At 43.0% G+C, this 27,768-nt stretch overlaps 1 protein-coding gene across 1 annotated transcript in view; it reads left to right on the plus strand.

The window, feature by feature from the left end:
• The first annotated feature begins 19,830 nt into the window (after positions 1-19,830).
• The window catches only part of mapk1 (mitogen-activated protein kinase 1), a 91,621-nt gene continuing 83,683 nt past the window's right edge, over positions 19,831-27,768 (plus strand). The window contains exon 1 of the mRNA XM_072245303.1: positions 19,831-19,999. Coding sequence (XP_072101404.1) covers positions 19,872-19,999 — 128 coding nt within the window. The 5' untranslated portion in view covers positions 19,831-19,871. The remainder of the gene's footprint in view (positions 20,000-27,768) is intronic.

Below are 27,768 nucleotides of genomic sequence, written 5' to 3' on the forward strand. Positions count from 1 at the left end.
TGCAGCATAGGATGACATGCGATGCTACCAAGCGGACCAATCACAGTTGTTGCGTTCTGCATTGCCGCAACGCGCGGTTACATTTTGGGAGAGGTGTGCGTCGCAGCAACGCAGGCTCTCGCGTAGGGTTCCGCGTCAGCTTTGTGTAGGGTTTGCGGCAATGCAGTACTTACGGCAATGCGTTGACACAGAAGTATAAATCAGGCTTTAGAATGTGGTAAAGCTCATATCTCAAGGCATAGTTAATATCTAGAAGATGCCCATAAATGACAAGGAAAGAAATTTAAAGGGAATCGACATGGATTAAGTTGGAGCTGCAGACAGATGTTGGGTGAGCCCGAAATGATGCTGGATCAAAGACAAGAAAATAAGCAGAAAGTCACAAAAGTAAAAAAAAGTTCAAAGAAACAATGGAAATCCTGTGGCAATCGTGGAACAAAAGCAACGTTGAATTAAATAATAAAGCAAAAGCAAAATATTGCGGATGGTAAATCTATGAATTACATAGATGCAACTAATAGAAAGTTATTTAATGTAAAGGGAGGCAGGAATAATAGCAGGCAGTTTTTAAATTTTATCAGTTGGGTTGAATGAAATCCTGCCCTTCATTTAACTCCAACAACATATTCTTTTATTGGCATACAGTTACTATGACAAATAATTGCTTTCTGTGCTATAATATATGGAGACAAAAAAAAATTAAAAAGCCATTAATATTTATGTTGTTTGTTTCATCCTTTCCTGAAGGTAATTTTAGAGTTACAACATTTTAGTTAGGTCATGCTTGGAGTGTTATACAAAGAACTGATCTTGTACTAAAGAAACATTATTGAAGCACAGACAAGAAAAAAATGTAAGAGCCTTACAAGGATGTTAGCAGCTGTGAGGGATGTAACTACAGGTAACATTCAGTAGGTTTCTGCTTTTCTCCAAAAGGGAAGGAATTAGACAACACTGACTACAGTCTTTAAAACTAGGCAGGGCTACAAAAGTATGAGCACGTGTATGAACAAGTATAAACTGCTTATATTTATTGTCAGGAAGCTTAAAATGCAGGAGCATCATCATAAGACTGTCAGGAACAGAACAAATAAGTAACTCAGGAAGATTCTGTGGTGAGAATCTAGTCTTTCTCACCCTGAAATTGGGTGAAGCAATTCACATCAAATGCACTTGGGGGAAACTTGATGTTTATATGAGAGGAAAAAAATTAAGACTAATATAGGAGCAGTGTGGGGTGAGACCATTACCGTGAAAGAAGTTTCATAATGAATAAAAACAGTCTGCAACAGTTGGCCCATATGGCATGAATCTGCAGGCTGTATGTAATTCAAACTACATGAATTAGATGCTAAACTTAATTTTGTATTCTTTGTTCTGAACCAGAAGCCTCTGGAACAGCCAAGGAGAATGGAGATTGATCCTTAAGCCTTTGCTTAAGTCTATCAGAAGTCCATTTACACCAATCTGGCATGCTTTCACTCTCCTCATACTGTGTTATTTCCCATTCACCTGCACCTTCCCTCTAACCTTGCAAATTATCTTCTCACGTGTCCCTTAGCTATTTAGGCATGCTGCGGGCAGTGGCCAAGTAAACTACCAATGTACATGCCTTGTGGACGTGGGAGGAAACCAAAGCGTCTGGAGAAGCCCACAAAATCACAGAGGGAACATGTAAACCCCACTCAAAAAGCACTGAACCCTGGGCACTGAAACTGAGTAATAATAAGAGTTGTATCCATACACCTGATGTTTGGGCTTACTCCCCACAATCCTTGAATACTTTGGAGTTGAAAAATAAATCCATTTCATAGACTTAATGATTCCAAATCCACAGCATTCGAGAGTAGAGAAGTACAAAGACTGAAATTTACCTGAGAGAAGGAATTCCACCTCAGCTCAGTCTTAAAAGATTGTGCCTAATGTTAAGGTTATGTTCTCTGGGGAAAACTTCCTTACAACAAGTTTGATCAAGCCCCCTCATTATTATATTTCAGTGAAATCTCTTCTCATTCAAACTCCAAAGTTAGGTTCATTTTTTTTGACAAACGCTTCTCATAAGATTCCCCCTATATTTCAGGAAGCAATCCAGTGAATCTTTTCTGAAATGCTTCCATGTATATTCTCAAGTAAATAAAGAAACCAAAAGTGCACACAGTATTCCAGGTAAGATCTCACCAACACTCTGACACTGGAAGTAAAACTACTTCAGTTCTGTACTTTTTTTTTGTTTTCTAAATTACTTACTTTTACATGAATGCTAAATTTTGAGTTTTTGTACAAGAATCAATAGCGGCAATATTTAGTTTTGACACTCTTTAATGGGATTGTGATGGAGCAAGTAGAGCCACTATCTCACGACACCAGAGACGCGGGTTCAATCCTGATCTCCAATGCTATCTGTATAGTTTGCGCATTCTCTCCAGAATGGTGCGGTGCTTTAGTTTCCTACCCATTGTAGAAATACAGGCTAGTTGGTTAATTGGCTGTTTTGAATTGCCTCTGGTGTGCTGGTGAATGGCAGAATCTGCGGAATTGATGAGAATGTAGGGAAAGTAAGATTAATACGGGATTGGTGCAAATGGGTGTTTGATGACTGGTGTGCACATTGTGGGCCAAAGAGCTTGTCCCTGCTGTTTCTCTCTGAGGCTCTAAATTATATTTCCTATCCAAAAGTGGAAAATATAACATTTTCCTCCTTTGTTTTCCATTTGCCATCTCTGCCCACTTGCTTAAACACGTGTCTCCCTGGAAAACTTCGTCTCACTTTTTTTTGTGAAATCAGTAGGCATGTTGGTTGCTAACACAAACGATGCCTTTCACTGTATATTTCAATGTAAATGTGATAAATAAACTTGAATCTTGAGGGAAACAAACTATACTTGCTTCCTTCATTCTGTAATTAGCCCTATCTTGCGCAATCTTTCCTCAAAAGACATGAAATCTAATCCAGGCCGTACACTAGTAAATCTCCTCTCCAACTTTTCTAAAACGTCCACATCTGTCCTATAATGACGTGACCAGAAATGAACATAATATTCCAAGTACAGTCTAATCAGGGTTTTATAGAGCTGCAACTGTGGGCCTGTAGCTGTATTTGTTAAATGTTGGCTATCTAGAGACATTAAGTCCTTATCGAATTTATTTTGACCGCACAGGTTTTCTGTGTACTGTGATTATTTAAAGCGGACTCCCCATTAGCGCAGTGCTTGCAGATCTTAATCACCACCTGCATAAAAATGTTTCCCCTCTTGTCAATTTGGATTCTTTTGCGAATTACTTTCATTCCATATCCCTGGTTCTGCCAATGGGAACAATTGCCTTCTGTGTACGCTGTCTATACTGGCCACGAACTTAAATAGTTCTATGAGAAACGATTGGTATCGACTCTGTGCCAACAAAAAAAATTCTCTATAGACTATCCACTTACAGTATTTAAAGTCACTCATCACTGGTATCATTTTAGTAAATTTTCTCCAAAGCTTTCATATTTTTCTTAAAATTGAACACAGTAGTTTATTTCAGGTTGTGCTCAAAATTTTATATTATGATTTTTTTATCTTGTACTCTATGTCCCTATTACAAAGATCAGGATCCTACTTGCTTTTAACCACACAAGGGTAGCCAAGCAGTCAGTGCAATGCTGTTACAGCTTTGGGTGTTCCGGAGTTTGGAGTTCAATTCCAGCGCAGTTCTGTAAGGAGCCTCTGTACATCCTCCCTGTGGAATGCATGAGTTTTCACCCAGTGTTCTGGTTTCCTCACACAGTCCAAAGACGTACTGGGTAGGTTAATTGGTCATTGTAAATTGTCCCGTGATTAGATTGGGGTTAATTAGGATGGTGGGGTTACTGGGGCTGCATGGTTCGAAGGGCCAGAGGGCCTTCTCCACGCCGTATCGCTGAATAAATAAATAAAACAATGTTGCCTCAAGCAGTCCTACAACTTTCACCCCTTTTAGAACCGTGCTCCTCACTTTATATTCCTCTTCACTGTTACACTTAGATCTCATTATTTATGTACCCCTTTTAGAACCGTGCTCCTCACTTTATATTCCTCTTCACTGTTACACTTAGATCTCATTATTTATGCACCCCTTTTAGAACCGTGCTCCTCACTTTATATTCCTCTTCACTGTTACAGTCTTAGATCTCATTATTTATGCACCCCTTTTAGAACCGTGCTCCTCACTTTATATTCCTCTTCACTGTTACAGTCTTAGATCTCATTATTTATGCACCCCTTTTAGAACCGTGCTCCTCACTTTATATTCCTCTTCACTTACAGTCTTAGATCTCATTACTTATGCACCCCTTTTAGAACCGTGCTCCTCACTTTATATTCCTCTTCACTGTTACCGTCTTAGATCTCATTACTTATGCACCCCTTTTAGAACCGTGCTCCTCACTTTATATTCCTCTTCACTGTTACAGTCTTAGATCTCATTATTTATGTTCCCCTTTTAGAACCGTGCTCCTCACTTTGTATTCCTCTTCACTGTTACAGTCTTAGATCTCATTATTTATGTTCCCCTTTTAGAACCGTGCTCCTCACTTTATATTCCTCTTCACTGTTACAGTCTTAGATCTCATTACTTATGTACGCCTTTTAGAACCGTGCTCCTCACTTTATATTCCTCTTCACTTACAGTCTTAGATCTCATTATTTATGTACCCCTTTTAGAACCGTGCTCCTCACTTTATATCCTCTTCACTGTTAGTCTTAGATCTCATTACTTATGTACCCCTTTTAGAAACGTGCTCCTCACTTTATATTCCTCTTCACTTACAGTCTTAGATCTCATTATTTATGTTCCCCTTTTAGAACCGTGCTCCTCACTTTATATCCTCTTCACTGTTACACCTAGATCTCATTATTTATGTACCCCTTTTAGAAACGTGCTCCTCACTTTATATTCCTCTTCACTGTTACACTTAGATCTCATTATTTATGCACCCCTTTTAGAACCGTGCTCCTCAGTTTATATTCCTCTTCACTGTTACACTTAGATCTCATTACTTATGTACCCCTTTTAGAACCGTGCTCCTCAGTTTATATTCCTCTTCACTGTTACACTTAGATCTCATTATTTATGTACCCCTTTTAGAAACGTGCTCCTCACTTTATATTCCTCTTCACTGTTACACTTAGATCTCATTATTTATGCACCCCTTTTAGAACCGTGCTCCTCAGTTTATATTCCTCTTCACTGTTACACTTAGATCTCATTACTTATGCACCCCTTTTAGAACCGTGCTCCTCAGTTTATATTCCTCTTCACTTACAGTCTTAGATCTCATTACTTATGCACCCCTTTTAGAACCGTGCTCCTCACTTTATATTCCTCTTCACTGTTAGTCTTAGATCTCATTATTTATGCACCCCTTTTAGAACCGTGCTCCTCACTTTATATCCTCTTCACTGTTAGTCTTAGATCTCATTATTTATGTTCCCCTTTTAGAACCGTGCTCCTCACTTTATATTCCTCTTCACTTACAGTCTTAGATCTCATTATTTATGTACCCCTTTTAGAACCGTGCTCCTCACTTTATATTCCTCTTCACTGTTACACTTAGATCTCATTATTTATGTACCCCTTTTAGAACCGTGCTCCTCACTTTATATTCCTCTTCACTGTTACACTTAGATCTCATTATTTATGCACCCCTTTTAGAACCGTGCTCCTCACTTTATATTCCTCTTCACTGTTACACCTAGATCTCATTACTTATGCACCCCTTTTAGAACCGTGCTCCTCACTTTATATTCCTCTTCACTGTTACACTTAGATCTCATTATTTATGCACCCCTTTTAGAACCGTGCTCCTCACTTTATATTCCTCTTCACTTACAGTCTTAGATCTCATTATTTATGCACCCCTTTTAGAACCGTGCTCCTCACTTTATATTCTTCACTGTTACAGTCTTAGATCTCATTATTTATGCACCCCTTTTAGAACCGTGCTCCTCACTTTATATTCCTCTTCACTGTTACAGTCTTAGATCTCATTATTTATGCACCCCTTTTAGAACTGTGCTCCTCACTTTATATTCCTCTTCACTTACAGTCTTAGATCTCATTATTTATGCACCCCTTTTAGAACCGTGCTCCTCACTTTATATTCTTCACTGTTACAGTCTTAGATCTCATTATTTATGCACCCCTTTTAGAACCGTGCTCCTCACTTTATATTCTTCACTGTTACAGTCTTAGATCTCATAATTTATGCACCCCTTTTAGAACCGTGCTCCTCACTTTATATTCCTCTTCACTGTTACAGTCTTAGATCTCATTATTTAAGCACCCCTTTTAGAACCGTGCTCCTCACTTTATATTCCTCTTCACTGTTACCGTCTTAGATCTCATTACTTATGCACCCCTTTTAGAACCGTGCTCCTCACTTTGTATCCTCTTCACTGTTAGTCTTAGATCTCATTAACTATGCGCCCCTTTTAGAACCGTGCTCCTCACTTTATATTCCTCTTCACTGTTATAGTCTTAGATTTCATTACTTATGCGCCCCTTTTAGAACCGCGCTCCTCACTTTATATTCACTTAGTCTTAGATCTCATTATTTATGCACACCTTTTAGAACTGTGCTCCTCTATATTCCTCTTCACTGTTACAGTCTTAGATCTCATTATTTATGTTCCCCTTTTAGAACCGTGCTCCTCACTTTATATTCCTCTTCACTGTTACAGTCTTAGATCTCATTATTTATGCACCCCTTTTAGAACCGTGCTCCTCACTTTATATTCCTCTTCACTGTTACAGTCTTAGAGCTCATTATTTATGTACCCCTTTTAGAACCGCGCTCTCCCACCCAAATATAATACCTTACATTGCTCAACCATAAATTTCACCTGTCAGCCTATAAAGGAGTATTTTAGAATTCAGTGAAGGATAACCCAGAAATTGATAAAGAAATAGAATAGTGAGAAACAAAAAAAACTGAGATAGCTTCTATGTGTATTAAAAAATATAATCAAGCAATAAAGGAATTTATAAAAGATAATTTAAAAATGACAGATGAATTAAATAAATATTTTGCACCTGTTCTCACACAAGCCACAATAAAGCCATTCAGGAAAACTGGAGAAAATCATATCAAGAGGACATGAGGAAAAATTGCATTGCTTAAAAAAAAAAATTGAAGATAAGTTAATACAGCTGAAAATTGGTAAGAAACAAGGATCTGGTGAGGTACATACAAGCATTTTGAAAGTGATTACTGTAAATATGATGAATAATCCCTTCCAACATTCTAGAGAATTTAGAATGGTGATAAATGTGACTCCACTATTTAACAAAAGGAAGAGGACAAAACTATTATTAAAAATTCTGTATACTATAATAACGAATGGGATATCAAGTGCTGAGAAAATAATGTGAGTGAACAGAGTCTCTACTAATCTATGAAACAGAAATTATGATTAACTAATCTATTAGTTATTTGGGATGCATCTAGTAGAGCAGAAGGGATGTGGTATATTCGGGTTGTCAGAAGACTTTTTCAATAAAGACTTAAGAGGTCGGCGAACAAGATGGAATGGGGGGAGGGGAAGGGGAGTAATGGACTGGTGAAGGTTGAGAGGGTTGAGAGTCAGTTAACAGATATAAAACACAGAATAGAAATAATGGGCCCTTCTCAGTTTGACAGAGTTCGATTACTGGGCTATTGCAGAGACCTATGCTATTGTCCCTTAGTTCGCAATCTCCATGATTTGGCTGAGGAGACCAAATGTAATATCTCCAAATTTGCTGATAATGGGAAACTGTGTAAATGAGTTGATAATTTTTGGTTTGGTGTATTATATTCAGTGTTTTTCCCTTGTTTTTTTTTGCTGTTTGTGCAATTTGTACTTTTTTTTGCGTGTTGGGGGGGTTGATGTTTTTCTTTGAATGGGTTCCATGGTTTTCTTTCGTTGTTTTGTCTCTGTCTGTAGGAAGACAAACCTTAGGGTTGTACATATATTGCATACGTGCCTTGATAATAAATGCATTTTGAATCTTTGATGAGGAGGTAAAAGGTTTTAATGAGACTATAGACAAACTGAGTGGGTAATAACACAGCAGATAGAGAACAGCACAGAAAAATTTGAGCCGAAAAAATGGAGAAAAAATGCTGAGTTTTTTTCATTATAAGAGAGAGACAGGGAAATACTGCAACTCAAGGGACCCAGATATCCTTATACACAAGTCAATGAAAGCTAATATGCAAGTACCGAAACCAATTAGTATATTGGTCTTTATTATTAAAGAACTTGAGCACAAGAGTAAGATGTCAGATGACCACCTAGTGCTGTAGTAATGACACCACCCCCTCACTTGTTTTCGCCCGCTAGCTGCTCCACCTTGGCCGGGTCCTGCAGCTGCTCCTGACCGTACCAGGTGGCGGTCGCGACGAGTGGCAGGCCAGCTCCAGGCCTCGGGCCTCGTCCCTCCGCCCGCCGCCGCCTTCCACCGCCTGCAGGCTGCCGACGGTGCGGTGGCGGTGGGCGGCCCGGGGCCGGGCCTCGGCCTCACCAAGAGGCGGCATCGCGCCTCCCTGCACCGCGGCGGCCGGAAAATGCACCGGCCCAGCCTGCTGCACCAACTGCACCATCACCGGCACCACCACCACCACCCTGAGCCCCGCGGCCTCCCCCTGCCTGCAAGTTCATCCCAATCATCCCAACGGCGGAGCAGGTGGAAGAGGAGACATCTCCCAACGGCTGCAAAGGCAGATGAGGATGCCCAACAATGGGTAGGGAGGCTTGCAAGCACGCCGCAAGAACTGCCGTAGACCCACAACACTCAGGGCTTGTCTACCTAGCGTGTGAAGCCCGGATTTGGTGGACTGCGCGGAAGAAACCATCACTGGTTCAACGGGCAGAAAGGCGATTCTCAGCAATGCGTTGTGGAGCGCTAAGAGGGCACAGTGATACACCCAGAACACTGCTGGCCATCCACTGCATCCTGACCTATCTCCAGCCGTGGCGACTATGTCTTGCCACTGGGTCCAGATGGGCCGGGACGAGAGAGTGAGGCTGACGACCTGCGCAACTCTCCCTCACTTTAATCCAAGTCAAGCGCAAGTCATGACTTCAAACCCAACGCGCAGCCTAAAGTCCTGTGGCAATGGGGGAGTGGCGAAGCAGCAGGTACGGATACACTGGAAACTGTAGTCACAAACCTGCACACAGGCGGCCCAGGGCATAGGGTTGCTCTCTACTGGACCGAAGCAGCAGTTGAGTTCGGCAGCCCCCTGGGTGTCTGAGCAGCCCTCTTTAGGATCGCTCTGCTCACTTCCATGGAGGAAGGGGCTGGAAAAGGTGCCTCAAACATAGTCTGCTTCACTTCACCCTGGCCAGCTTACCGCGGCTGGTGGGGATCCCTCATAGCGGTTGACCTACAACGGTGAAGAAGAAAGTGATGGTGCTCAACCTTGGCACATGGAACGTAAGAACTCTGCGAGATAACATCAAGGCAGACAGACCAGAGAGAAGAAACTGGTTGCAAAAGAGCTAGCTCGCTTCAACGTGGACATAGCAGCTCTCAGCGAAACGCGCCTAGCAGACAAGGGCCAGCTGACAGAACGTAGTGGTGGATACACTTTCTTCTGGAGCAGTCACAGCAGCGCTGAACGACGAGAAGCAGGCGTGGGATTTGCCATCAATTCTAACCTCGCCCGTAAACTCACCAAGCACCCAGAGAGCATCAACGACCGCCTGATGACACTTCAGCTCCCACATGCAAACAAGAAGAGTGCTACGCTGATTAGTGCCTACGCTCCCACCATGACCAACCCAGATGACATTAAAGACAAGTTCTATGAAGAACTCGACGCCCTCATCTCAGCAATCCCACAGTCAGAGAAGCTCATCGTTCTCGGGGACTTCAATGCCAGAGTAGGGACAGACTACCAAACCTGAGAGGGGATCATTGGAAGACACGGCACTGGCAAGTGTAACAGCAACAGCCTTCTGCTCCTCAAGACGTGCCACACACGACCTTGTCATCACCAACACCCTGTTCCGCTTACCCACCTGTAAGAAGACGTCATGGATGCACCCACGCTCGAAGCACTGGCATCTGATTGACTACATCATCACCAGGAAGAGGGACAGGATGGATGTCAGAGTGACGAGAGCCATGTGTGGTACCGACTGCTGGACCGACCACCGCCTCATTATGTCCAAGCTCAGGCTTCGCATTCTGCCCATGAAAAGACCCCAAGGGCAGAAGACTGCAAAGAGGCTGAATGTCTCCAAGCTGAAAAGCAGCAGGGTTGCAGAAGAATTCGTCGATGACCTTGAAGGCAGACTGCCAGACACACCACAGGAAGACGGGACCAGCGTTGAGGAACAGTGGACGGCCTTCAGAGATGCTGACTACACTACCGCCCTCGAACATCTCAGACCAGCAACCCGAAGAAACCAAGACTGGTTCGATGAGAATGATGAAGAAATACAGGCACTACTAACGGAGAAACATCAACATTACAGAGCACATCAGAATGACCCCACGTTGCTAGCCAAGAAAGATGCCTTTACTAACGCAAGAAGAAAGGTGCAGAAAAAACTTCGCGAGATGCAGGACAGCTGGTTCAGCAAGAAGGCTGATGAAATCCAGGGCTATGCAGACAGCCATGACATAAAGCGCTTCTACGATGCGCTTAAGGCTGTATACGGACCCCAGTCCTCCAGCTCCTCACTCCTCCTCAACGCAGATGAGACTTAGCTGCTGACAGAGAAGAAGCAAATTCTGGATTGGTGGGCTGAGCACTTTAACAACGTCCTTAACCACCCTGCCGACATCAATGACGAGGCCATTGCCCGCCTGCCCCAGGTAGAGATCAACAAGAACCTTGACACCCTCCCCACAGTAGATGAAGTCAGGAAGGCAGTGAAGCAACTCTCCTGTGGCAAAGCGCCAGGACCCAATGCAATCCCTGCTGAGGTATACAAAGCAGGAGGCCCTGTCATGATGCAAAAGCTGACTGTACTCTTCCAGCCCATGTGGAAAAAGGGACAGGTCCCGCAACAGCTGAAAGATGCCAGCATAGTCCACATCTACAAGAGGAAAGGCAACCGCCAGTCTTGCGACAACCACCGAGGCATCTCCCTCTGGTCCATTGCGGGGAAGATTCTGGCCCGCGTCCTGCTCAACCGCCTTCTCCAACATCTTGAGCAAGGTCTGCTCCCAGAAAGCCAGTGCGGCTTCCGTGCTGAACGTGGGACCGCGGACATAATTTTTGCTGCGCACCAACTCCAGGAAAAATGCCAGGAGCAACACAGCGACCTCTTCGTGACCTTTGTCAATCTAACCAAGGCTTTCAATACAGTCAGCAGAGAAGGCTTGTGGAAGATCATGGAGGAGTTTGGCTGCCCCAACAAGTTCATCATAATCGTCCGGCAGTTCCACAACGGTATGATGGTGAAAGTTCTGGATGACGGCGACGAGTCGGAGGCCTTCCCAGTGACAAATGGCGTCAAACAAGGCTGCGTTCTTGCCCTGACTCTGTTTAGTATGGTATTCTCTGCCATGCTGACAGATGCCTTCCGTAACTACGAAGAAGGAATCTACGTCAGGTACAGGACTGACGGCAGGTTGTTCAACCTTAGGCGCCTGCAGGCAGTTACAAAGGTGCAAGAGACTGTCATCAGAGACTTCTTGTTTGCTGATGACTGCGCACTCAACGCCAGCACAGAGCAGGAGATGCAGCGTGAAATGGACTGCTTCTCACAAGCCTGCGACAACTTCGGTCTCACTATCAGCACCAAAAAAACCGAAGTTATGTACCGGCCTGCCCCAGAAAAGCCATACCAGGAGCCGCTCATCACGGTGAAGGGTCAGAACCTCCAGGCAGTTGACAACTTCACCTACCTGGGCAGCATACTCTCTCGCGTAGTGAACGTAGACGCTGAGGTCAACAACAGGATTGCCAAAGCTAGCGCCGCCTTTGGGAGACTCCGTGAGAACATCTGGGAGCGGAGAGGACTCAGCCTTACCACCAAGCTGAAGGTCTACTGTGCAGTGGTCCTTACCACCCTCCTTTATGCCAGCGAGACCTGGACTGTCTACAGCAGTCACGCCAAACAGCTCAACCACTTTCACCTGAGCTGTCTCCGCAGACTCCTCCACATCAGGTGGCAGGACAAAGTCCCCGACACAGAAATCCTGGAACGAGCTGGGCTCCGCAGTGTCTACACCCTCCTGCTGAAAGCTCAAGCCAGGTGGGCTGGACATGTGGTCAGAATGCCAGACAGCCGATTGCCTAAGCAGCTGCTGTACAGGGAACTGTGTCAGGGCAAGCGCTCAGTCGGGGGGCAGAAGAAACGTTACAAAGACTGCCTGAAAGCGTCCCTCAAAGGTCTGGGTGTCGACATCAACACGTGGGAGACGCTTGCCCTCGACCGTCCAGCTTGGCGCAGCAAGATCACCACAGGAGCCCGTGCAGCTGAAGTCAGGCACATCATCGAGGAGCAACGAAAGCGTGCTGTGGGCAAGGCCCGAGCAGCATCCACTGCCACGACAGCACCCACCCACTTGTGTCCCACATGTGGGCGAGCCTTCAGGGCCCGGATTGGCCTCATCAGTCACCTCTGGACCCACAGCCACCAATCTCCCATTTGACTTTGAAGCCACGGTCATCTTCGACTACGAAGAACAAACAACAACAACAACAACAACAAAGATGTCAGATGTCTTACTATAACTACTTTATCCTTAATAATCCTTAAGACACCCAACACATTAATGTAATCATGAAAAAGGCATTCTTGCGGCTATACTTCATTAGGAATTTGAGATTTACTGTGACTCTAGCAAATTTCTGGATGTACAGTGGAGAACATCTTGACTGGTTTTATCACCACTTGGTTTGGTGGCTGTAATGTGCAGGATTGAAAATAAGCTACCTAGGGTTGTAGACTCAAGTCAGCTCCATTATGTCACCATTGAGAATATCTTCAAAGAGTTGGAGCCACAAGAAGGAAGCATCTTTCATTAAGTTTACTCACCATTGGGGCCATGCTCACTTCTCATTATCATTGGGGAGAAGGGACAGGGCCTGATGAAGCACATTCAATATTTTAGAAACAGCTTCTCCTTCTCCACCATCATATTTCTGACTGTTTGTGAACCCATGAACACTACCTTACTATTTCTGTTTTGCAATTTTTTTGTAATTTATAATTTTTCTGTCCTGCACTGTACTGCTGCCACAAAACAATTTTTATGACCTATATGGTAGGTCAAGAAAATGTACCTATATAGTAGGTACAGAGGAGATGTCAAGGGTAACTCTTTACGCGGAGAGTGGTGAGTGTGTGGAATGGGCTGCTAGCAACGGTGGTGGAGGTGGATACGATAGGGTCTTTTAAGAGACTCCTGGATAGGTATATGGAGCTTAGAAAAATAGAGGGCTATGGGTAACCCTAATTAATTTCTAAGGTAAGGACATGTTTAGCACAGCTTTGTGGGCCAAAGGGCCTGTACTGTGCTGTAGGTTTTCTATGTTTCTATATTAGTGATAATAAACCTAATTCTGATTTGGATCACACCTTAAGTTTTGCATACAATTATTATCGCCATACCTAAAACAAAATACTCTGGAGGACATGCAACAGATTCATTAGCTGGATTTCTATGGAAATTGAGAGGCTAAACTTCAACTGTTTTAAGTTTAGAACATTTACAGATGATCTCATTAAAATGTACAAAGTTTGAGGCTCCACAAATTATATTTGTGGAGTGTACTTCTCTTGGCCAATAGTCTTATATCAGATGATTCAAGACAGGAAAAGTTTTTTCACTGGCGGATCTTTGGAGGATTGTGGAGACATAGTTGTCGATTAAATCAGTAGAGATCAAAGTTCAAAGTAAATTTATTATCAGAGTACATATACGTCACCATATACAACCCCGAGATTCAGTATCTTGTGAGTATACTCAAAATATCCATAATAAAGTCAGTGAAAGATTTCATCAACTTCTGATGTAGCTACCTTGGCTGTCCATATTTTCCAGGGTTGATTGAAGAGCCAAAAAGATGGCATCTGCTGTGGACCTGTTGCTCCAGCAGACAAATTGATGCAGGTCCAAGTTGCTTCTCAGGTAGGAGTTGATACGTTTCATCATCAACCTCTCAAAACACTTCATCACAGTGGACCTAAGTGCTACTGGACGATCGTCACCGAGGCAGATCACCACGTTGAGTACCTCAGACTGCTGAAGTGTGTGTGTGTGTGTGTGTATGGCCTCCGTCGGTCATAGTCAACCATGGGTACTGTGCCTCTGGTAGTCACTGAAGCGAAGCTGGAGTGGCCTCTCCAGAGCGCAAGCCAGGGCAGAGTTGATATGGAGATCCGTCAGTTGCCCATGCAGTGGGGCCCCCCTCTCCATGCTGATGACGGGTGCAAAGGAACGACGAAAGTCGGTACAGTTTGGTGCCAGCAGCATCGCAGGAGTTACCGTGCTGGTGCTGGGTGCAACAGTCAGCCACCTTCGGGACTCCGACTCCGGATTTTTCTTCAGGGTTTACTCCCAAAGCCTTTCCCGTGAGCAGGTATAGCCTCAAAGCAGCGGAGATTTGAAATCGGAGTTTTCCCTCTCCTAGGTGAGCTACCATCTGTGGTTAATGAGCTCCATCTGCCCAGAGCAACTGGTTTTAAGGCGCCTGTGGCCCACCTTTGCCCCTTCTCCTGTCAGTGAGAACAGCTCCGCCGGGCACAAGAACTATGCCACACGTGAAGGCCAGGAGTTGGACTTGGCTGTCGGACGCTGTTTGACATGCACGCCATGAAGAGCATTTGTTTAGCAGTGGGAGCTCATCCCCACTATCACCCTTCAGCTATGACTACCTTTGCTGAAGTGAGAGAATAAGGATCTCAGTGAATAGTCCAACCAGTTGATCAGCACAGGTCTTTAGTACCTGCCCAGGTGGGCTGGATACTTTTTGTGGGTTCACCCTGAGGTCTGCTTGCACAACAGCCTCAGAGACTGAAATCACAGGTTCATCAGGGGCCGTGAGAGTTCATGATGCTTCCACCATGACTTTATGGTCAAAACGAGCATAGAAGGCATTGAGCTCATCTGAAAGCAAAGCCCTGTGGTCGCCTATGTCGCTTGATTTAACTTTATAAGAGGTCTGCCACAACTGTTGAGCATCCTTCGTTGATTCAAGCTTAGTCCAGAACTGCCACATTGCCTGTGAGATGGCTTTTTGGAGGTCGTACCTGAACTTCTTGTAACTTCCTTGGTCACCAGACCGGAATGCCTATGAGCTGACCCTCAGCGTAGTTCATCCAGGGCTTCTGGTTGGGGAAGACTGAATGATTTTGTGGGGACACACTCATCTACAACTGCTTAAATAAAGTCTGTGATAACTATGGTGTATTCACTCAGATCCATAGATGAGTCCTCAAACACGGCTCTATCCACCGACTTGAAGCAATCTTGTAACCATACTTCTTACTCCCACTACAGTACCTGCTTTCTGAATAACCTACTTCTGCTCCTATATCTTTTTGTTGTGCTAATCTCTGGAGCTTTGCTCTTTAGCCTCTGCCTGTATGAAGGTGGGAGAAGGAAAGGCAAGTGATCCGATTTCCCGAAATGTGGTCTGGCCATGGAAAAGTAGGCATTACTTATCTTAGTATAACAGCGGTCTAGTGTGTTGGGACCTCCGGTGCTACAGGTTATATGCTGATTGTAATTGGGCGGGGTTTTCTTCAAACAAACCTTGATGAAGTCCCCGACTATGATTTGAAATGCATTGGAATGGAATGTTTCTTGCTTGGAGATGCAATCATGTAGTATCTCAAGTGACTGCTGACGGTATGTAAACTGCAGTCAGGATATTGGAGAACTCCGACAGGCCTGCATATTAAAGCAATTGGTAGACAGGTAGGTCTTTGCAAATAAAATGACACGAGGCATTTTATGTTTAAGAAAAAAATGTACAACTTATTTATTGAACTCCAAAAAAAAACTGAACTTAAAAGCCCTTTCTATAATTACGTCATCTCAAGTTTCCATCAAACTCAATATATAAGTTTGCTGATGACACCACAATTGTAGGCCGTATCGCGGGTAATGATGAGTTTGAGTACAGAGAGGAAATTAAGAACCTGGTGGCATGGTACGAAGACAATAACCTATCCCTCAACATCAGCAAGATGAAGGAATTGGTTGTTGACTTCAGAAGGAGTAGCAGACCGCATGACCCAATTTACATCAGTGGTGCGCAAGTGGAACAGGTCAAAAGCTTTAAGTTCCTCGGGGTCAGTATCACAAATGACCTGACTTGGTCCAACCAAGCAGAGTTCACTGCCAACAAGGCCCACCAGCGCCTTTACTTCATGAGAAAACTAAAGAAATTTGGCCTGTCCCCTAAAACCCTCACTAATTTTTATAGATGCACCATAGAAAGCATTCTTCTAGTGTGCATCACAACCTGGTATGGAAGTTGTCCTGTCCAAGACCGGAAGAAGCTGCAGAAGATTGTGAACACAGCGCAGCACATCACACAAACCAATCTTCCGTCCGTGGACTCACTTTACACCACACGTTGTCGGAGCAGTCCTGCCAGGATAATCAAGGACACGACCCACCCAGCCAACACACTTTTCATCCCTCTTCCCTCCGGGAGAAGGTTCAGGAGCTTGAAGACTCGTACGGCCAGAGTTGGGAACAGCTTCTTTCCAACTGTGATAAGACTGCTGAATGGATCCTGACCCGGATCTGGGCCGTACCCTCCAAATATCCAGACCTGCCTCTCAGTTTTTTTTGCACTACCTTACTTCCCATTTTTCTATTTATGTTTTATAATTTAAATTTTTAATATTTACTAATTTTAACTATTTTTAATATTTAATATTTGTAATCCAGGGAGTGCGAAGCACAGCATCAAATATTGCTGTGATGATTGTACATTCTAGTACCAATTGTTTGGCGACTGTAAAGTATCTCGTCAGACCAGCCTCTTAAAGTGAAACCAACTCAAGGTCAATGGATATGAATTGTGTACATTTCCACCCTACATTTACGTTACCCTACAGACAGAGCAGAAAAATGATGGTTGAGGTATAGGCCGAAGTATGTACAATTTCTCTTCGTATTTTCAGTCTTCAATTTTTTTAAATTTTCGATTTAAGTAGAGAACCAGCCGTGATGGTGTTGAATGAGAACGCAGGTTCAGGGTATTGACTAGTTTACAATTAAAGTCATACATTACTGTTTTAGCGCAAACAACAGGAATTCTGCAGATGCTGGAAATTCAAGCTACACACATCAAAGTTGCTGGTGAACGCAGCAGGCCAGGCAGCATCTCTAGGAAGAGGTGCAGTCGACGTTTCAGGCCGAGACCCTTCGTCAGGACTAACTGAAGGAAGAGTGAGTAAGGGATTTGAAAGTTGGAGGGGGAGGGGGAGATCCAAAATGATAGGACAAGACAGAAGGGGGAGGGATGGAGCCAAGAGCTGGACAGGTGATAGGCAAAAGGGGATACGAGAGGATCATGGGACAGGAGATCCGGGAAGAAAGACAAGTGGGGGGAGGGGAACCCAGAGGATGGGCAAGAGGTATATTCAGAGGGACAGAGGGAGAAAAAGGAGAGTGAGAGAAAGAATGTGTGCATAAAAATAAGTAACAGATGGGGTACGAGGAGGAGGTGGGGCCTTAGCGGAAGTTAGATAAGTCGATGTTCATGCCATCAGGTGGGAGGCTACCCAGACGGAATATAAGGTGTTGTTCCTCCAACCTGAGTGTGGCTTCATCTTTACAGTAGAGGAGGCTGTGGATAGACATGTCAGAATGGGAATGGGATGTGGAATTAAAATATGTGGCCGCTGGGAGATCGTGCTTTCTCTGGCGGATAGAGTGTAGATGTTCAGCAAGGCGGTCTCCCAGTCTGCGTCGGGTCTCGCCAGTATATAGAAGGCCACATCGGGAGCACCGGACGCAGTATATCACCCCAGCCGACTCACAGGTGAAGTGTTGCCTCACCTGGAAGGACTGTTTCTGCACGCATGCAGAACTCGTTGACTTTATTAACTTTGCCTCCAACTTTCACCCTGCCCTCAAGTTTACCTGGTCCATTTCCGACACCTCCCTCCCCTTTCTAGATCTTTGTCTGTCTGTCTCTGGACACAGTTTATCCACTGATGTCTACTATAAGCCTACTGACTCTCACAGCTATCTGGACTATTCCTCTTCTCACCCTGTCTCTTGCAAAAACACCATCCCCTTCTCGCAATTCCTCCGTCTCCGCCGCATCTGCTCTCAGGATGAGGCTTTTCATTCTAGGACGACGGAGATGTCTTCCTTTTTTAAAGAAAGGGGCTTCCCTTCCTCCACTATCAACTCTGCTCTTAAACGCATCTCCCCCATTTCACGTACATCTGCTCTCACTCCATCATCCTGCCACCCCACTAGGAATAGGGTTCCCCTGGTCCTCACCTACCACCCCACCAGCCTCCGGGTCCAACATATTATTCTCCGTAACTTCCGCCACCTCCAACGGGATCCCACCACTAAGCACATCTTTCCCTCCCCCCCTCTCTCTGCATTCTGCAGGGATCGCTCCCTACGCGACTCCCTTGTCCATTCGTCCCCCCTATCCCTCCCCACTGATCTCCCTCCTGGCACTTAACCGTGTAAGCAGAACAAGTGCTACATATGCCCTTACACTTCCTCCCTTACCACCATTCAGGGCCCCAAACAGTCCTTCCAGGTGAGGCAACACTTCACCAGTGAGTCGGCTGGGGTGATATACTGCGTCCGGTGCTCCCGATGTGGCCCTTTATATATTGGCGAGACCCGACGCAGACTGGGAGACCGCTTTGCTGAACATCTACGCTCTGTCCGCCAGAGAAAGCAGGATCTCCCAGTGGCCACACATTTTAATTCCACATCCCATTCCCATTCTGACATGTCTATCCACGGCCTCCTCTACTGTAAAGATGAAGCCACACTCAGGTTGGAGAAGCAACACCTTATATTCCGTCTGGGTAGCCTCCAACCTGATGGCATGAACATTGACTTTTCTAACTTCCGCTAATGCCCCACCTCCCCCTCGTACCCCATCTGTTACTTATTTTTATACACACATTCTTTCTCTCACTCTCCTTTTTCTCCCTCTGTCCCTCTGAATATACCTCTTGCCCATCCTCTGGGTTCCCCCCCCCCTTGTCTTTCTCCCGGACCTCCTGTCCCATGATCCTCTCGTATCCCTTTTGCCTATCACCTGTCCAGCTCTTGGCTCCATCCCTCCCCCTCCTGTCTTCTCCTGTCATTTTTATCTCCCCCTCCCCCTCCCACTTTCAAATCCCTTACTCACTCTTCCTTCAGTCAGTCCTGACGAAGGGTCTCGGCCTGAAACGTCGACTGTACCTCTTCCTAGAGATGCTGCCTGGATTACTGTTTTAGATCATCTTGTGCATCGTGGCAGTGATGGTTCCAACGCTCTTTCTTTGCCCGAAGACCTGCCCACGTTCCGACGAATGTTCGATGGTTTTCAGAAATTACCGCGCTTTCCAATCGCGCACTTGTCGTCAGGTGATAGTTTAGGCCGCCCAATGCACTAGTTGATTAACACTGGGGTATCATGTGGTGCATGAATTGACCAATAGAGTTTCACATTGTGGGTTCCATCCGCTGACTCGTCGGTTGCTGTCGTGCAGATGTGTCTTTCATCGTCCAATCAACTTGTTCGTTCGCCAAAAGCATGAGATGGTCTATCACTGTCCAATCAGTTTATTCGATGGCTGCTGCAAATCAGCTGGTTTCCAGCGGTCCAATCCCTCTGCTCCCTGTTGATCTGCCATCACGTGTGCCCGACAATCCAATAGGCGGAAGCCTTGGCCATTCCGGGTTATCTGAGTAAGATGGCGGCCGCGCCGACTCTGCCTCCGTGCGCAATCGGGCCTGAAGTGATCCGTGGACAAGTGTTTGATACCGGGCCTCGATACACCAACCTTAGCTATATCGGCGAGGGAGCTTATGGCATGGTTTGGTGAGTACAGTATCTGTTGCGGGAAGAGGGGCAAAATGGGAGATGCCTGGAGGCCGCAGTAGGGATGACAGGGGCTGTAGGAGGAGGCCGAGATTTAGGGAGGGGAGAGTGGAGGGGCAGTTGAAAGTAGGAGGGGTTGTGGAAATGTGTGTGGAATTTTATTCAGTCGAGCAAGGGTTGAAGAGGGCGAGAGGTTTAAGAGGCAATTGGGGCGTTGAGTGCGATTAGATTGATAGGAGTTACGGAATAGATGCTGGATAGTAGGGACCAAGGAAAATGAAGAAAAAGAGAGCAAAGTACAGGGGAGTAGTTCAGGTGTTTGGGGAGAAAACAATGATTCCGGGAAATGTGAATGGGAAGGGGGAGACCTTGGTGCAGCGGGAAATAATGGATTGTAAATATGGAAAGTGGATTATTATCAGGGTGTGGTTAGACTTATGATATTGAACTCAGGAGTAGGTTTTGATGCCTTTCAGAAATCTGCTCACTCTTTTGGAGTTATAATGCAAAAGTGTTTGAAACGTCTTAGGTTCTATGTTTTTCCTTCTGCTTATGCATCTAGATAACTTGTAGAATTGAGATATTTATGTATGTAACTGCCAATTTGATGATTTGTGATTTGGAGAACCCTGCGTTCTACAGCACAATCAGTAACGTGTTGTGAATGAGTGTTGTCTCAAGCGGCGAGATGCAGTTTAAGATACAGTTTCTGCTAAAGCCTGTAGAGGATTTGCCTGCTGTGACAGGCAAGTAATGGAGCTGCTTGCCCGTGCTTGTAAATTTGGTGTTGTGTTGCTTGCTATATAATAATAAAAAAATAAGGTACAATTAGCAATTGCAATATCTTTAGTTGGTCCCAGAAGCACTGCATTAGGAGTAACCCTTAAGAGTTTAATATTTGTATCAATTTTTTATTGAAAAGGGCTATGGTTGGGAGTTTTTTTTTGGAAGCTTTGTCAGATCATGATTTTTGCGGAGTTGATATTCACTGTCATTAACTGGCCTCCATTATTTTGTGGTAATTTTTCATGAGTCTGGGCACTGTGTGGGTTTGTGCTGGTATACATGACTCTAAGTGAATATCAAAGGGAGATGCTGATGCAGAACATTTGTTCCATTGAAATGACTACTTGCTCACTTAATGTTTGCTTGAAGAACTTTTGCGTAAATAATCGTTGCTTGTTGCTGCTTTTGTGCTGAATAAGTTTTGTTTCTTACAATCTCATGATTAGATGAGAAGATGCATCCAACAACATTAGTAAAAATGTAATCAGTAAAATTAGTTTATTATTTTCATATGTACCAAGATACAATTAAAAAAGATGGTCTTTCATACTGTCCAAAAAGATCAATTACTTACAACAATCCATTGAGGGGTGAGGCAGGTCAAGGTAAAACAGTACAGAATGGTGTTGCAGTACAGTGAAAGTGCATTGCAGGAGGTAATTCTTAAGAGTAAAATGACTAACAGAAGTAATGAGTAGATCTGCAGAGAGCAGCTTGCAACGAGTCGCCACACTCCAGTGCCATCTCGATGAAAGTTATGACTTTTATTATAGAATAAGGTTTGAAGGATCGACATTTGTGTTTTGTAGAATTATCATTTATACTCTGATATTTTAAAGCAATAAATTGGAATAATAAGTTATCTTGCGCAAATGACTTGCTGCGACACTTTTGATGGTATGGTTACTTATGCACTTAGGTAATTGGTCTAATAACTTAAGCACAGATTAATCTTCTCCACAGCTAAGCAATATAATATTTTCCCATTCTCATTGGGAAATATATGACCTGTTTTAAATTTAGTCTTGTGTTAAATGTATTTTAATTTGTGCTGTGACTAATTACCCTTCTAGTCACAATGTGAGATCTTACATGTGAATTTTCTGCAAATATGGAAGTTATATAAGTGGTGTATAATCTACTAATTATATAGTTCTTGTCAATAAGGCTTCACTAATGGTTGTCTAAATATTCTGATTTTTAAAAAAAATTCAAATGTTGCCTTTTGAGTTAGTATTCCACTTCTGAGTACTTTGACTTCAGTAGAGTTGCAGACTATATTTGGAAAGATTCTGTGCCTATCATTTACTCTGGCCATGGATAGTTCATCTATTCAAGTAGATTTGGGCTTTTTACTCGTGCATTCATTGTTATAATTTTGGATAGGTTGAAATGTTCTGTTTGAACACGTAGGATATAGGCTTCTGGAAAATGATTAATTTTTTTTTTCTCCAAACTCTAGTATTTAGTTTTCAATCAGATTTTGGAGACTTTAGTACAAAAGCTCTTGTAGATATTCATACACTGCATTAATTAACGGTGGAAGCAGGTTCTCACTGTCCTTTTCTCTACAAGCCTTTGTAACTTAGCTGGAAGATCACTTTGTAATGTGACCAAAGAACTTTTTTGCACATTGATACAATGTGTGCAGTTTCCTTGAAAGTATTTGAAGAGGGTTTCCACCATCTTTTCAGGAGTATTTCCACAAACTGCAGAAACATTCTCTGTCTCCCCATTTGATGTTTTGCCAACACTTGTAAAGCTACAACTTGTTTATTGAACTATTTGCCTGAAGGTTAGTATTTTCTCTAGTGCAATTGCTTACGAGGTTTGCAGTGATAGTTTCTCAAGAGTTTATGAATAGGGGATTACTGATCCTGTTATTGATTTTCATGTCTTCTAAGTTCATTTATAAGCAGAAATGCCCCCATTCTAAGTTGCATCCTTATAATTCAAAAACATCCTTTCATTTGCAATATTCTTGACCAGAATTGTCTTCTGTTATCCAGCTGAGATTTAACTTTTGATTTTATAAAGTTGTAGCATCATCTTTTTGTTCTGTTTGTCACAACGAGACGTATTTCTCTATTACACTAAGATGCTTTTTTTGATCCTTGTGTTTTGAAATAGATTTTTGAAATTGTAAACAGAAAGTGATAGATTATGAATAATAAAGATTTATTTAATTTAAAAAATCCTAATTATATTGACATTTAAACATTTAATTGCAAATGTCCATTCTGACAGCATCACACAAGTTTTATGATATTGCAGAATTTCTGTTGTCTTGCCTAATGTTGTATTCTTTGTTTTTTCTGAAAACTACTTGAAAGCTTTCCTTGTTTTGCATCTGCAGGTTTATTCTAAAGGCTGTTTTTCATAGCCTGGATTCTTTTCAAACTAATTTTTCAATTTCTTTTGAGTAGTACCATTGAGAGTGACACGGTAGCATAAGGCTTTACGGAAAAGGCGACCTGGTTTAATTCTTGCCACTCTTGTAAGGAATTTGTATATTCTCCCTGTGAGCACATTGGTTTCCTCCAGATGTTCTGGTTTTCCCTCTCACTCCAAAGAACTACTGGCTGGTAGGTTAATTGGTCATTGTAAATTGTCTTGTGATTAGGCTATGGTTAAATCGGGGGATTGCTGGGCAGCGTGGCTCGAAGGGCCTATTGCGTTCTGTTGCTCAATAAAAATAAATCAATTTCTGGGATTCTTTCATTGAAATTCAGATCATGGGAATTCTCTGGTTAAAGAAATTGCAACTTTCCTCTTGTTCTGCTGTTAGCTACCCAATACGTGGGCATTCTGGTAACTGACTGTAACAATAAACAAGGCAAAGTAAATTGTCATCTTTCCTAGTGTGCTTTTGCCAATTGTAAATCTGCACACTCTGGAACTGGCCGTCCTGCCAGTGATGTTGTAAATGCAGAGAAACTCCCCAGACCTTAATTTCAAAATACAATCATGTTTAAAACAAAACAACGAACAACTACAGGTAATGATAGCTGGATCACAGGAGTGGAGGTGGTAGACTTGAGGCAGTGCTTAGCTTACAGTCGAATCATAAAGTTGTGTATAAAATGAGAAAATTGAAGATTCACTACCAGGTGATCCTTTATACCATTTCTTAAAATGATCATATCAAAAGCAGAAGATGGCAGAAGCATTCAGCGGTCTTTGTGAAGAGAGGAACTGTGCTAGTGTTTCCGGTTATTGACTCTTGTTTCCTTTCTCTTCTCTTCCCCTCCCCCCCCCCACCTTCTCCAACCCCAATCAGCTGTGATCCCATCAGATCTGGTGTTGAATGGTCAGACCAGTTTTCTCTGATTTGAGTGCATCCCTTCTACTAAAAACCTTGGTGATGCTACTATAATTCACAGTACTGCTGTTTGTTTCTGTAATACTCTTCTGGTCCACACTTATCAGGTGATTTACTGTATTTGAAGCAGGCAAATGAAATTGGATGACTTTGTTGTTATCCTAGTTGAGTGTAAGAAGTCTGCTGATATATGAAGTGTTTCCTGTTCTCTGTGCATCACCTTTCAACTGCTGTCAACTCTGCTGCGGTTGGTGTACACATAGCGTTTCTTGCAAAGCCTCAGATTCTTTACTAGTCTCTCAAAACTGAAACCACCATGCTTGCATTGTATTGCTCTTGGGGATTATGAGAAGTGTGTTTGGAGAACTGAATGAAATACTTCAAAGTTTTGAAGTTTGTGCGATGGTATCTTTGCTATCGATATTCATATATTTTAAGTTTTTGTTTATCATGTTCAGAAGCAATCTTAAACTAAAAGTACCATTAGGACATTTAAATGGTCAACAGATTTTGGCCACAGACCATTTGGCTAAGTGTGTGGTTTTGATGTATACTTGATTCAGTCGTTGCTACTTTGATTGCTCCTTCTGTCAGACAGGTTTCAGACTGTCATCGTTAATGTATTATATCACTATAATCTGTGACAGTACAGACTGCTGCGGGTGAAATTATTGAGGTTGAAATGCTGTATTATGACTGTCCCTTAACGTGGTTTGTTAGTATCAACATATACAGGAAAAGGATTTAAGGGCCTTTGTGGAAAGGTAGCCAGATGACATTGACATTGAGTCAGAGATGAGGTGAAGAATAAGTAATTGCACTTTAGGATATGGGGCAAGGAGATTTTGCTGCTTGTGCAAGGTTTATGTTCGGAAGTTGGCTAAAAGCCAAGTTGAATACTGCAGCCTCGAATTACAGAAGCACAATGAGTGTTTCACCAGTGTATGTACAAAGCAATGGCAGACCTAAGTGGTAAAGTATTTGTGAAAGAGCAGATATGGGGTTGAGATTGGAAGCTCGTCTTGGGGTCAAATAATGTTACATCAAGAGCATTCTGTTTAATGTAAAGGGATGCAATCTGTAGGGAGAGAAGGGATGGTGGTAGGACCAAAGGAATCATTTAATTGTCTTGATATATCAATTTTAGAACTGGGTGATGTTGGATGTACAAGTTGACAAAGGCAATAGGGAAATTGCAATGTGTCATGGAGAGCTATGGCTGGGTTTCATTATTGTACATGTCCAGTTTTACTTTGGTTCTGTTAATACTGGTATTTTTATTCAACTTTTTGGAATATTAATTGGAGCTTTGTTTTGAATGCAAGCTGTTTCTTTGAGAGTGCTATGAATTATGATGGCATATTTCTGTTTTAAGACAATGCAATATATGACAATATAAAACAGAAGCTGTTCCTAATTGCTCAGTGTACCTTCAGGCTCCATACTATTCAATATACAATGGCATACAAAAGTTTGGGCACTCCTGGTCAAAATTTCTGTTGCTGTGAATAGCTAAGCGAGTAAAAGATGACCTGATTTCCAAAAGGCATAAAGTTAGAGATGACACATTTCTTTAATATTTTAAGCAAGATTGTTTTTCTATTTCCATCTTTTACAGTTTCAAAATAACAAAAAAGGAAAAGGGCCCAAAGTGAAAGTTTGGGCATCCTGCATGGTCAGTACTTAGTAACACCCCCTTTGGCAAGTATCACAGCTTGTAAGCACTTTCTGTAGCCAGCTAAGAGTCAATTCTTGTTTGGGGGATTTTTGCCCATTCTTCCTTGCAAAAGGCTTCTAGTTCTGTGAGATTCTTGGGCTGTCTTGCATGCACTGCTCTTTTGAGGTCTATCCACAGATTTTCGATGATGTTTAGTCGGGGGACTGTGAGGGCCATGGCAAAACCTTCAGCTTGCACCTCTTGAGGTAGTCCATTGTGGATTTTGAGGTGTGTTTAGAATCATTATCCTGTTGTAGAAGCCATCCTCTTTTCATCTTCAGCTTTTTTTTTACAGGCGGTATGATGTTTGCTTCCAGAATTTGTGGTATTTAATTGAATTCATTCTTCCCTCTACCAGTGAAATGTTCCCCGTGCCACTGGCTGCAACATAAGCCCAAAGTATGATTGATCCACCTCCGTGCTTAACAGTTGGAGAGGTGTTCTTTTCATGAAATTCTGCACCCTTTTTTCTCCAAACATACCTTTGTTCATTGTGGCAAAAAAGTTCTATTTTAACTTCATCAGTCCACAGGACTTGTTTCCAAAATGCATCAGGCTTGCTTAGATGTTCTTTTGCAAACTTCTGACACTAAATTTTGTGGTGAGGATGCAGGAAAAGTTTTCTTCTGATGACTCTTCCATGAAGGTCTTATTTGTTCATATGTCGCTGCACCACCACTCCAGAGTCTACTAAATCTTCCTGAAGGTCTTTTGCAGTCAAACGGGGCTTTGATTTGCCTTTCTGGCATTCCTATGAGCAGTTCTCTCGGAAAGTTTTCCTGGTCTTCCAGACCTCAACTTGACCTCCATCGTTCCTGTTAACTGCCATTTCTTAATTACATTACAAACTGGGGCAGTGGCGACCTGGAAACGCTTTATCTTTCTTATAGCCTTCTCCTGCTTTGTGGGCATAATTTATTTTAATCTTCAGAGTGCTAGGCAGCTGCTTAGAGGAGCCCGTGGCTGCTGATTGTTGGGACAAGGTTTGAGGAATTAGGGTCTTTATAAAGCTTTGAAATTTGCATCACCTGGCCTTTCCTAACGATGACTGTGAACAAGCCATAGCCCTAACAAGCTAATTAAGGTCTTGAGACCTTGGTGAAAGTCATCTGAGAGCTCAAATCTCTTGGGGTGCCCAAACTTTTTCATGGTGCTCCTTTTTTTTTCACTCTAAAATTGTACAAGACAAAAATAATACACTAATCTTGCTTAAAATGTTGAGAAGAATGCTTTATCTTTAACTTTATGATTTTTGGAGATCGGTTCATCATCTACTCACTTAACACTCACAGTAACAGAAATTTTGCCTGGGATGCCCAAACTTTTGCATGCCACTGTATGTATACTGTAATTTATTCATTATTATTTTACTTTGGTTTTTTCTTCTACATTTTGTATTGCATTGAACTGCTGCTTAGTTAACAAATTTCAAGTCACATGCTGGTAATAATAAAGCCTGATTCTGGTACTGTACCTCCTTCCTGATGGTAACAATAAGAGGCCATGTCCTGGGTGATGGGGGGTCCTTAGTGAAGTATATCGCCTTTCTGAGGTACTGCTTCTTGAAGATGTCTTGAGTGCTATGGAGGCTAGTAGCCAAGATGAAGCTAACTAAGTTTACGACTTTCTGTAGCTTTTAGTTCTGTGCAGTAGTCCCCCCCCACCCCCATACCAGACAGTGATGCAGCCTGTCAAAATGCGCTCCATGGTTCATCTTTAGAAGTCTGAGTGTTTTGGGTGACAAACCAAATCTCTTCAAACTCTTAAAATATAGCCGCTGTCATGCTGCCTTTATAGCTGCATTGATATGTTGGGACCAGGTTAGATCCTGAGAGATCTTGACACCCAGGAACTTGAAATTGCTCATTCTTTCCACTTTTGATCCCTCTGAAGATTGGTTCATGATTTCTGGTCCTTCCTGAGGTCCATAATCAGCTCTTTCAT

Source organism: Mobula birostris, chromosome 2 (assembly GCF_030028105.1).
Source record: "Mobula birostris isolate sMobBir1 chromosome 2, sMobBir1.hap1, whole genome shotgun sequence".
Lineage (NCBI taxonomy): Eukaryota > Metazoa > Chordata > Chondrichthyes > Myliobatiformes > Myliobatidae > Mobula > Mobula birostris.